This window comes from Triturus cristatus, chromosome 11 (assembly GCF_964204655.1).
Source record: "Triturus cristatus chromosome 11, aTriCri1.1, whole genome shotgun sequence".
Classification (NCBI taxonomy): domain Eukaryota; kingdom Metazoa; phylum Chordata; class Amphibia; order Caudata; family Salamandridae; genus Triturus; species Triturus cristatus.
The window spans coordinates 940,481,963-940,494,970 of NC_140594.1; the positions used below are offsets into that span (position 1 = coordinate 940,481,963).

General features: G+C 45.6%; 1 protein-coding gene across 1 annotated transcript in view; it reads left to right on the plus strand.

The window, feature by feature from the left end:
* Window positions 1–13,008, plus strand: part of ADGRA2 (adhesion G protein-coupled receptor A2) — a 511,074-nt gene that overhangs the window by 460,047 nt on the left and 38,019 nt on the right. Inside the window, exon 14 of the mRNA XM_085634945.1 lies at window positions 10,739–10,947. Coding sequence (XP_085491071.1) covers window positions 10,739–10,947 — 209 coding nt within the window. The remainder of the gene's footprint in view (window positions 1–10,738; window positions 10,948–13,008) is intronic.

Below are 13,008 nucleotides of genomic sequence, written 5' to 3' on the forward strand. Positions count from 1 at the left end.
CCATATGTATATTGACTATTGTACTACCTGCATGTGCTTCTCCATGGTCACTGTGATGTCAGTGCCATGGTGATGGAATGTTATACTTTGAATGTCCAGGCTGACCAGTTGTTTCCTGGAGGCTGTGGAGACACAGACATTAAATCTATCTGCTACATGTAAACTGTCTGCAGCGTGATTACTACAAAATTGGCGACGAGTTTAGTCATCTGTCTCCACCCACGCGTACTAGGGTTTACCTAGTGAAGTTAGAAGTGTTTCTAACTTCGTGTTTTTTTTTAAGTCATCTCGATCAACGTCAAGACGATGAGAAGTACATTACGACTTTGAAAATACACAAGAGGTCCGTGGCAAGAGTGACGACGTTGTGTCAAGCAACAAGGTTTGGCTAGTCGTTCGAAGTCGAATGGACTCTCCGTGACTCAATACAAACGGAGGGGTTTGGGAAAAAAAAGAGGTGGTCGCGTTACCTCCCTTTGCGTCTCCCGACGAATCGTTCTTTCATCTGTGGCAGCGGTCATCTAGAGGCTCCGTGCAGTCCTGCGTGAGTCCTCTTTTGTTTCTTGTTTGGTTCCTGGGAGTGGATTTCTTTCTGCTCATCGACGCTGTTCCGTCGCTGTCCAGGGAGGAGTGATGACGTATTAGAACGTACGCTAGGAGTCAGTGGAGGGTGACGTGCTGGAACGTATGACAAGATTCAGCGGTGCCCGACGAACGCAAGAAGTGTTCCTAGACTGCGCATGCGTGAGGGAGCGAGGTGAGCTCTACGTCGAGTGTCAAGCGTTACCGACTGAGAGGGACCTGCTGTATCCTTCGCTGTGTTGAGCGTAGAGTGTCACCACATGAGGAAGTGTAACCGAAGTTCGTTGTGGAGTTAAGTACACATTAACATACCACATCTTTTGCTGTGTCAAGCGTCAAGTGTCACCACCTGTGAGGAACTCGTTTTTTCTATTAGACTGCAACCGAAGTCAGTTCAATCTGCCAAGACAATTTGGAAAGTGCCTAAACATCGTTATTTATATATTTTTTTCTTCATTTTGCCTTTGTCCTTTTGGTGCAGAATCGGGAGCAAGTAGTTGGTCCATCTTTAACTTTTTTTCTCCTTAGAAAATACTGTGCCAATAGGCAAAGTCACACTAGAATACTGTGTTCCTTGGGGGCCTGAATGTGTTGAATCCTGACATTATCCTACATTTATTTATTTGTGCAAGCGATCATTTAATTTAAAAAAAAAAAGAAAAGGAAGGATGAATGTTTTGGATTGTCATATATAGCCTGTTTCAAGCTATATAGTGTATTAGTTTTCAGAATTTCAAATCCAGTATAGTATATTTGTGTGTTTTTGAATAAGGCAATATGCAAAATGTACAAGCTCCCCCTCCTTTTTTACAGCTTCCAGGAGATCCTCCGGTTAAGTGGAAAATTTGGCACAGAGCTTTTGAAAAGTATCTTGGGGCAATTGGGGGTTCGAGATTCAGTGCTGAGAGGAAGAGATTTATTCTGGAACACAATTTAGGATTTGAAGGTCAAGCTGTACTTGAACACTTACCCCCGATACCTGCAGTAGTAGGTGAAGAGGTTTTGAATGAATACGATCAAGCATTAAAAATGTTAGAAATACAGTTTGACGTAGAAAGCAGCTTAGTTGTATCCAGACATAAGTTTTTTACCAGGGTACAAGGAAGTGGAGAGAGTATAGTTTCTTACGTAGCAGCACTACGCATTTTAGCGTCTGAGTGTGAATTTGAAAATTTTTGTTCACAGCTTATACGTGATCAAATTGTAGTTCATTGTCGTGAAAAAAAAGTACAACAGAAATTACTCACACTAAAGAACCCTTCTCTAGAAGAGACAATTAGTATTGTGAAGAGTATAGAATTGTCTGAGAAATCTTCCAATGAACTTAAACCTGAGAAAAGTACAGTCAGTGTGGTAAAAGAAGTTAATGAAGACAAAGGATTAAAAGATTCGAAAGAGAGCACTGATAAGAGCAGAGTCAGCTATGATCAGAGAGCCCTTAGATTTCCTCAGAATAAATTAGTTTCAAGCAAATTAGGGAAAAAAAACAATTATGCGAGGAACGTGTGTAATAAGTGTGGTTTCCCTTCGCATTTTCCTGATGCACGGGTCTGTCCAGCCAAGAATGCTATGTGTCGCAAATGTGGGAAACCAGGTCATTTTGCAAAGATGTGTATCTCTCGTGGGAATGTAAATGCAGTTTATGCAGAAGGTACGAGACAGGATGCTTGTGAGGAGGTAAGATTTTGTGGTGGTTGTGAAGGATGATTTGGAAGATTGTGTTGATCCAGTGGTTGATATTTTGGTTGATGGTAAGTGCCTAAAATTGCTGGTTGATTCAGGGGCAAGAATGACTATGATAACTGAGGAACTTTTTGAGGAAGTTTGGGGAGATAAGCCTCTAAATCCACCGGATAGAAGCCCCGTCTCGTATGAGGGTAGACGCATTGACTTGAAAGGGTTTTTTGATGCTTCGTTGGTTTTCGAGGACAAATGCATTCAAGGGAAGGTCTATGTAGCAAAAAAAGGGCTGAACATTTTGGGTTGGTACCATCAGGGGTTGTTCAGAATGACGCTCAGACCAGGGACTCTGGAGCAAGTTTCTATTGTGCATGATGAGCCTAAAGATCTGGGGTTGGGTCCTTGGCTGGGTATGTTCCCAAAAGTTTTCAGTGATAAGTTAGGATGCATCACAGGATTCAGGCACGCAATCAAAGTGAAAGATGGTGCTTTACCAGTGAAGCATAGGTTACGCAATGTCCCGTTTAGCATCAGAGATGACCTGTCTCTCGAGCTCAAAAGGATGTGCGAGAATGGGGTTATCGAACCAATTGAGTCGTCTTTGTGGTTGAGTCCTTTGGTTGTAGCCAGGAAGAAAAATGGCAGTCTCAGGGTCTGCATTGATCTGCGCAGCCTCAATAGAGAGATTTGGGTGGATTCTCATCCTCTACCACGCATTGATGATATTCTCTCTAAGTTTGCTGGAGCGAAGTGGTTTTCCAAGATAGACTTAGCGTCAGCCTATCACCAAATCGAACTGGATCAGAACTCCAAACATCTAACTGCTTTTGTGTCTCCAGTTGGGACTTTTCAGTTCCGAAGGATGCCTTTTGGGTTGGCTTCGGCGGCGGCCGTTTTTCAACGGGTTATGGAGAAAGTATTGGACGGAGTCCCAAACACAGTAGTGTTTCAGGACGATATTTTGGTGGCTGGCAAAGACAAGATTGAACATGATGAGAATGTGTGTAGGGTTTTAAAACGGTTAGAAATCAAAGGGATAGTAGCGAATAAGCTCAAATGTACGTTTGGAGTGCAATCAGTAGAATATTTGGGTCATTGTATTTCAGGCGAGGGTATAGTACCTAGAGAGGGTTTGATTGACGCAATATCTAATGCACCTTGTCCTGGATCTAGAGATCAGGTATCCTCGTTTTTGGGGATGTGCGAGTTTTATGCCAAGTTTATTCCAAACTTTGCAGGGAAGACGGCCAACATGAGAGAACTATTGAAGAAAAAGACTGTTTTTTGTTGGAGTGCTGAGTGTCAGATTGAGTTCGAACGAGTAAAAAAAGAATTAGCTACTTGTCAAATTCTTACCCCTTTTGATCCGTTGTTGCAATGCACGGTATCGGTGGATGCTAGTCTTGATGGCTTGGGTGGCATGATATCTCAGATCAAAGAAGGGAAGGAGTATACTGTGGGGTTTGCGTCCAGGGCTTTAAGACCAAGTGAAAAGAATTATTCAGTCATTGAGCGTGAATTGTTGGCGTGTTGCTGGGCGGTTGAGCGTTTTAAGTGTTTCATTTGGGGGAAAACGTTTAGACTACTGACGGACCATAAACCATTGATTCCTATATTAGAAGGAAAAGTGGTGAAAGATCACACGCCTAGGATTGCTAGGTTGAGTGCGAAATTGTTGCAGTATAACTTTCGTGTTGCACATATTTCAGGTGGCAAGAACACAAGGGCTGACTATTTGTCGAGATCACCCTTACCTTTAAAAAATGATGAATGTGATCTAGACGTAATGGATGAGTGTATCATCGCTGCTGTTGATGCTTGTTGTATTGGTACTTTTTCTGAAAGTGATTGGTTTCGGGGGATGGAGTCTGATAGTCTTCTCAAGAGAGTAAAAGAACTTATAGTGTCGGGGTGGCCTAAGGAAAAACACCTAGATTCTGATCTTCATCCTTTTGCAAAAGTTGCTGATGAACTTTCAGTAGAAGAAGGTGGTATGATCATGCGGGGAGACAAGTTTGTGTCCCCAGTGTCTGTCAGGAATCGTATAGTTGAGTATGGCCATGAAGGACATTTGGGTCAGACCTACACAAAAAGAAGGATCAGGGCGGTTTATTGGTGGCCTTCCATGGATCAACAAATTAATGACGTTGTAGAAACGTGTTTGACGTGTTGTACTAGTGACAAAGTGATAAAAGTGGCATCACCGCCGGTACAACATATTGACAGGCCTGAGGGTCCTTGGCTAAGATTGGCCATAGATTTTGTTGGTCCTTTCACCATTTTGCCCAATAAATATAAGTTTGCCCTGGTGGTAGCTGATTATTTCAGCAAATGGTGGGACGTGCACTTTATGACGGATCCAAATTCCAGAGAGGTTATTAAGTTTCTTCAGGCTCTTTTTGGTAGAGAAGGATTTCCTAAGGAAATAATTTCTGACAATGGGGTACAATTTACATCAAAGGAGATGTCAGATTTTTTGTCTCAGTCAGGTATTACCCATCGACGTGTGGCTCTATATCATCCTCAAGCCAATGGGTTCATTGAACGCAATAACAGAGTGTTGGTGGAATGTATTCAATGGGCTGTATCGGGTAAGGTGGACATCATGGAGGCAGTACAGAGCATGTTGTGGGCTCATCGAACGACTCCCAACCCTTCAACTGGATCTAGTCCCTTCGCTTTATTACGAGGGAGGGAGGCTTCTTTTTATATGTGTCCGGCTTGGATGAAAAAATGGGAAGTGTTGTCCAAGAATTGTGGAAGTGGGGGTAACAAGGGAAGTGTACGTGGTTCTGTTGCTGAATCTGGAAGAGATCCTGAAGTTTACCTTAATGGTAACAAGGGAAGTGTAGGTGGTTCTGTTGCTGAATCTGGAAGAGATCCTGAAGTTTGTTTTAATCCTAGGATTAAGATAGGGGATTGGGTTAGGATTAAATCCCCTTTGCATACTCCCAAAGGTCTATCCAAGTTTGGTTCACCAGTTAAAGTGGATGCAGTGTCACGTTTTGCCATTAGAGTGAATGGGAAAAATTGGTGGAATCTTTCTAGAGTTTATAAGGTTCCAATGAAAGTGGTAACACGGTTGGGTTTAGGATCAGATGATTTGAGTCAAGCTCAACCACAAGTGGGGGAGGAGTCGTCGGTTATGAAATATGTTCCTCCACGAAGAAGCATTAGGACTAGTGTTCCACCCATTCGTCTAGATCTCTAGTTTTAGTTTGGGTGGAAAAACAGTAGGACATGTGCTTCACTATTGTGTGTTTTGAACTATGGGGTTTTGTGGGTTATGCCTTTCTTATGGATATTGTTTTTGTGTTTTAGTCATGTTAAGTTATTATGCCTTTCTTATGGATATTGTTTTTGTGTTTTAGTCATGTTAAGTTATTATTTACACATGTTTTATGTTTCCTTTTTGTTTTATGATTTCTTGAGAGAAGGGAGATGTTGTAGTAATCTTCCATATGTATATTGACTATTGTACTACCTGCATGTGCTTCTCCATAGTCACTGTGATGTCAGTGCCATGGTGATGGAATGTTATACTTTGAATGTCCAGGCTGACCAGTTGTTTCCTGGAGGCTGTGGAGACAGACAGACATTAAATCTATCTGCTACATGTAAACTGTCTGCAGCGTGATTACTACAAAAATCTAAATTTTGGGGGCGGTGCAGGGGGGCAACAAAATGCAAGCCCAACTGCTCGAAGTGATGGGAAGGAATGTCGGAGATCACATCCAATCCACCTAGTTGTTTGAACTGGACAGTGATCTCCGACACACAAGCTAATAGGTCTTGCTTAATTAGCTGAAGCTTGGTTTCGTCCATGATCATCATATGCCATTTGAAGCAATGTTTATCATTGGTTGGATGCAGCCCCCTTGTTGATAGGTAGCAGCTAGGTCTAATAGAAGAGTCGTGCCATGGAGACACCAAGCTAAAGCTTAAGGGGTTATGGTCGCTATCAATACTCGTGTCCCCTGACATATCTCTTAACATGGGCCAAAGCCTTAAATCTAGTAGGAAGTAATCAATGCGGCTCATGTCAATGGAACTGTTAAAGGTGTATGCTCCGAGTTGATCTGATTTGGTCCTTCTGTTAGTGGCTCTCAGTCCGTACTTTATAACTAGATCATTTAGTTGAAGAGCTGCTTGCGACCATTTCTTGATAGGGCATAGGTCGAGGGGTGGAGCTGACCAGTGTTCTTCCTCCTCTCTCACTTCACAGATGTCCTCCCTATCCAGTGGCTCAAATGTCATGTTACAGTCGCCCGCTAGGATCAGGGGCTCCAATGTATACCTTTCTTCCATGCGCTCTTCAAGGGCCTGTAAAGTGTCTGATCTCCTTCCGCCCCTGGATCCTCTAGCATAAATATTGTAGATGTCTAAGGTATAACCTGAGTGGCCCTTGAATTGTATCCCAAGGATGTCTAGGCTCTCAGAGGGTAGCTCAAGGAATTTGCAGCAAAGTGTGATTCTTCCCCATATCAATAATCCTCCTGAGGGGCGCTCAGGTTTTGTACTGATTGCCGGGAGATAGTACGTAACATAACCCGGCATATGTGCTGGAACACACTCCAGGTTTCTTGGAGGATACAGATATCCAAGGTTTTGATGAATTTGTTCCAATGCGAGAGGGACAATTTCCTCCTTACCCCTGCCACATTCCACAAAACCATCGAAAATTTGGGAGAGTCTTCAGGCTTTGAATGGAATGAGGGAATGGTGCCTGCCTGTAGGTTTCCTTCTGGAGCACTAGGAATAGAAAGATTGGTGGAGGATTCTCCTGAGGGAGACTCTATGCTAGTTCCCGTGTGCCCCCTTTTTGTTAAATCTCTTTGCCTATGGTTGGCCTTGATGATTCTCTCTTCTAGTGGCCTGCTAGGTGAAGGGGTACTCAAACTTCAAATGGGTGTGAATATATGAGGCTATATTTCTGGTCTTGCGGCTCGATTCTTGGGTCAATCATTCTTGGCTAAAGTAGAATCTTGGCCTAACGGAATGACAGAAGGGCAGCGAGCAAGTGTTGGTGGACTTTGTGCCAATTGATATTTGAATTGGATGTTGGTCATTGTTGAGGGACAGGCCCTAGCATCCAAAACTATTAGGTTATGGACTAGCCACCCATCCACCAGGCACAATTCAATACAATCTGGGGAGTTGTTGGAAGAACACATCTTCTGGCTCGCAGGATATCCTCCCTGATCACAGACCAGCAACCTCTCACATGGCAGATCCAATGGATTGATTTATTCTTAAGGGACTCCTCGCCCTCGTGCCTCTGGTGCATGGTAATTTTGGGGGCATTGATCATAAAGATATTATGAGGTGCCATGGGGTCTGATTGCTCGCATGCCATTGGTTGCTGCCTTTGGAGGTTCCTAGCTAGGTGTTCCATGCCATGAGATCTTCCATGGTAAACGGACATTCCCTTTGCTTGCAATTGCACAGCTGGTTTTACTATTGGTTCCCTATGTGTAACCACTTTCGTAAAGGTTCGATCATCATCTTTTTTTACCGCTTTGGTAAAAGTGACATTGGAGCCTATAGGAACTGAAGGTTTGTGTTTTTCTAATGGATTGTTAGTCCTAGAAAGCAGTACCTTTGGGGGTACGCTATCCCCTCCGCCTCTAACTAGCAGCTGATTAACCTGCCCTGTTAAGACACCTAGTGTGGACTTTAGAGTGATGATTTCCGCTCATAGTTTGCTAATAATCTTGTAAACATCTGGGTCGGGCAGGACTTGCCCCTTGGGCAGTTAAGTGTCCCTCCCAACATCCTCCCCCTCCTCTATAATTATGGAGTCAATAGGCACATTTTGGAGGGGTGTGAATCTATTACTGCAAGTAATGGCTAAGTTAGACTGGCTTGCAGCCAATGTGGTGCCTGGGGTTACTGCTTGCTTGGTAACTAACGTGAGTGGGTCAGGCTTTCGACTGCATGTATTGGGTTTCTTAAACATATGTGGAATATATTTGTTTACTGTTGGGCTTGTGTAACCTAAAGATGCCTTGAAGTTATGATCAGTAGCAGACACTGGCGGATCTAGAATATCTTCACATTCTACTAATAGGTTGTCAATACGGTCGAGCACACAATTCGCTGTATCTCATAGATACTTCGCATTCCTGCCCTTTTCTTTTGACGTAGGGCAGCGCAGCAGGTATTACGGCGTTGACCTATGCCAAAATAAGTAAATAAGGGCTTGGGTCTTACAGCTCCCCTTAGATGAAGAGAAAGCCGGCCTTAGGTATCTGACCAACTGAAGTGCAAAAGTGGGGTGGCAAAAACAGTCAATTATAACTTCATGCACAATAGAGGGTTTTAATCAAAGATGCATTTTAAGGTATTTCCTGAACTTGAGGAAATAACTTTTGAGTCTCAAACTGGCGTCATGTTTACAATCCTTTAATGGTAGTACACTAGAATGATAACAGTGTAATGGGGATCTTTGGCTTGGTAGCTAGCAGCCCTACCTATTGCACTAGCTTGCACTAGTCCCAGAGAATTGGCTACTTTGTTGGATAAAAGTAGTTCACACCTGACATAGACTGGCTACCACCATGATTTCCATGGATACTGATATGCTGGGATCCCAGATCTGGGCATGGAGTATGACCTCCTAGTGCAAACAATAAACTTGACTGGTTGAACCAGCCCTGGCTCGGGAGGACATTATCATCTGAGTATAGATGCTGATAAATAATGCTGTAGGCCTTTGAATGTAGTATACAAACTGTCTTGGTGAACTTCTACTCCTCCAATGGAAAACGGGTAGAACTAGCACCATCACAAGTAACAGCCTACTACCGGGATATTCTTATATGGCCTACAGTGCACAGCCTGAAAGACTTCGAGGCATATTTACAAAAGAAGTGATGGAGCATGGCGTTAGCCTTATTGGATTAACGCCACGCCCCTCCACTTCTGAAATGCAGGGCTGCACCGTATTTACAAGAATATGGTGCAGCCCTGCGTTTCTCCCTGCACTGGCGACCAATTTAGCAGCCTAGTTCCAACACAGGCACCCTTGCAGCATAGTACACGGGCGCCTGTGTTGAGGGGAAGGATTGTTTATGTTCAGGAAGGGACACCTTCCTGCACATAAACAATCAATGGCATTTTGTGGTTTCTATGTGTGCTGCACAATGAAGCACACATAGAAACAGCAAAAACAAGGTGAAATAAATAATTTCTTCTCGTTTCGCCAGGGTAAGACCAGTTTTTCCCTGGTCTTAATTTTGGCACTGCCCCATATTTTTGCCACCCTTGTAAATATGGGGCAGCATCAAAATCAGTGGGTGTTGCGGTGGAACCCCCACCATAACACCTATTGCCCGCCCCTTTCACACTAAGTATTGCATGAAAGATGCCTTATTTACAATTTACACATTAAGTGGCTAAACACTGCTTTGTAAATAAGGCGAAGCCCATATCGCCACAGGAACGTCACTAAAAGTGATGTTTCTGTGGTGATAGGGGCTTGTAAATATGCCCCTTAATTGGTTACAATGCATACTATTTGAGGCAGCGAGGTTCTGTCTCAATCAGAAGACACAGGAGCACACTAATTCTGTCACAAATGCATTCTATTAGCTCCCCAATTAACCCAGGATCAAATGTACAATTGTGCGCACAAAGCGCCCAGCATTCTGTGACAGAGGACCAGAGTACAGACAGAAGTGAGCCACACATAACATAACTTATCTGGAATCCTTTAAATCAGTTTGAGACATGGGGGAAGATCCTTGGTAGTGTTTGACCCATAAATATGGGAAGTTTTCCATTAGGCTATGAGGGCACTGCGTAAAGTCAGGCAAATGCTTCAAAGTCATATGATTGAGCATCCAGTCCTCATGACACAGTTCCATTTGGCTGTAAATCTACTGCGCGCAGTTGATCCGAACAGCTTCCACCTGTGATTGAAAGATTTCCCCAATCCACAATACAAATGACCTCACTCTGATCATAGTGGCAACTACTTTCAAACTTATTGTTGACTCTCGGGATAGTCCACCAAATGCTTTCACCTTACTAACCCCACACCCTGTATGCACCTCCTCCCTTATATCCCAGCCATGTCAGTCTAGTGCATAACTAGCACTCTTAAGGAGCTAAAAGGTGTCAAATTGACACTGCATATAAATCTACAAATAAATACGTTTGGGAAGTAGGATAGTTTGTGGTGGGACAGATACAGACTAGTGGTTCTTAAAGCATGGCAATAAGCTGCTACATTTCTTTGAGAGGCTGCAACATTCAGTAAGATCCATTTTCCATTAAAGGCCAGCTGATTTTGATGTAGGGAAGGTTATTATTCCTCAAAAGCAAGCTACAATTTCTCTTACGCTTATATTAATTCATTATTACATTGTTTCCCTTGCAAATCTCCCATATATCAAAAAGAGCTAAGTTGGGCCAAAAATCTATAAGTTGCTTCACTACAAAGTGACCCTCACCCATCTCCATTCTTGTTCAGGTGGATGCAGAGTAAGTAACCTGAGCGATCCAGTGGTGGTCTTACTACGGCACCTTGTCGAAGGAGGGGACCCAGTGCCAGCATATTGGAACTTTGACCTGCTGGAAGGGTCCGGCGGATGGAGCTCGAATGGCTGCCAGCTCGTACGAGAAGAAATAAACATCACCACCATCCAGTGTTGGCACCTGAACAACTTTGCTGTTCTGAAGGTAAGAATGATACATGTCACATAGGTTTGCTCAAGGATAACTCTGCCATCTTAACATTGTGATTGAATTATATAGTAACAGTTACACCTAAGAAAAATGCTAAGAATTCCTTTAGTTGTAACACATACATATATATACATACATATATGTATATGTGTACATTTTTATGCATAAAACATTACTCAAATATCACACATGAATTCATGACTCCTTGGCATTACAAATGTTCTATTTTTGAGGATGCTGTTGTTGGAACTTTTGTACAGGTGATAGGCCTTGAGGTAAGTGTATACAGTGGCCTAAAATAATTCAAAATGTTCGGAGAAGCCAGCATGAGAATCCAAAGGACTGCTGTGTTAACCTGGGTTAGTCAGTGTTGACAACAGAGAATGGAATGCCACCAACACTTTTATGGCATTTGATCTGAAGGAGCGAATCTGTGAATTTTACACAGAGGCTGATAGAAGACTTCCTCTCCCTTGACCATGTCCACAGGATCCCGTGGCTAACACACATTAAAAATAGCCTCTCGGGGCGCGGTCCCGACGTGAATGGCGTGAGACGTGCATCGGGTGAGTTCCCGCAAGCCGCTGACTTCAGCTGCCTGAAAAGCGGAGCTGGGGCACTATCGGTGCCGCAAATCGGGGTGCAAGGGCGATGGAACAGCTGGGGCACCCTCTAGTGAACAGGCATGGACCGAGGCTGATTCTACGTGGAGGTGCGGCTCTTCTGCCTCTCCCGGCTGCACTCGGCGGCGGCGGCCGCCATCTTGCTTCCTGCGGCACCGGGCCGACTGCGCCTCTACGCGCCACCATCCGCCCCTCCTGGCCATGCTGAAGGTGCTGTGGCCCCGCAGCGGATGCCAGACCCTGTGGGGAGCCTCCTTGCACACAGTTTGAGACTACTCAGGGGATCGCTACACCGCCTTCGCCCGCGACGGCCGCCATCTTGGGACCAATCTCTTCCTCGGAGCGATCCCAGCGCTCTGATCCGCAGCCGCGCCCATTCGCCACCGAGGCCCTACATCGCATGGGCTTGTGGATCCGAGGGGCCTGGCGGTGCCCTGGAGAGAGGCCTGGCGACATCTAGCCCTTGGAGGGGCCGAGCACAGCCTGTGAGCGGCGATCCCCCTGGCCTGGGGTACCCGCGACTGGTCGCAAAGCTGTTCTACTCCCTGCATCGCCCACACCACCTTCTTACAGGACCCCTGCATGCCTGATCTACTGTGCAGGTGAGGTGTGGGGGTGGGGGTATCCCTGCGTGCTGTGGCCCACCTGGACTGGCTCGAGCGGGCTGAGCCCTGCATACCACTCCTTGGACCTTGCCCCTGGCTCCCTGCACGTGTTACTGCCACGTGGGTGCTGCCTGAGGCCTGTTACGGCGACATCCTAGGCCTCACTGCGGAGCACTCTCTGTGTGCCTAAGCACTCGATGACCTCCGGTGGCGAGGGGCCCATAGTGACTGCACCCCCTGTTGTTGGTGGGCTCTCCTCCAGTTCTAGCTTCCCGGGGCCGGACTCTCCTGGGCTGTTGAGTGCCTCCCTGTAGCTGGATTGCCCGTTTGGTGGATCCTCAGCTTGCGTGGGGGAAACTGGGCCTGTGGTGCTCCACCACTGGCGCCCATCACACAGGGGACGACCCTCCCTGCAACTCCCCCCCCTCTTAGAGGCCTGAACTGACTGGCTGTGGGTGTGTCTGCCACCTCTCAACGCTTTAGTGGTCCAGCCACTGTTGCCTGCCCGCCATCTCACATGCGGGGGCCTGAAGTGGATTCCTGATCCCCGGCTGCTCTCTCTACGGCCTGCCCCTGGGGTGGACCTCGGCGGCCCTGATCCCTGTGCTATGGTTCTCTAGTAACTGACCCGCATGGTGACAAGACCCCTGGCACTGTCTTCTGCAACATTGACCATCCGCCTCTCTCTTCCATAGCTTGCGGATCGCTGCCCGCAGCACCCTTTGCGACGGCTTGCACCTTGCCGCCTGGGGGCACCAGAAACCCTTGGTTGATTCTTAACGCCTCCCCCCGCTCACTTCTGCCACTTTGTTGGGGCCTTGTAGGTG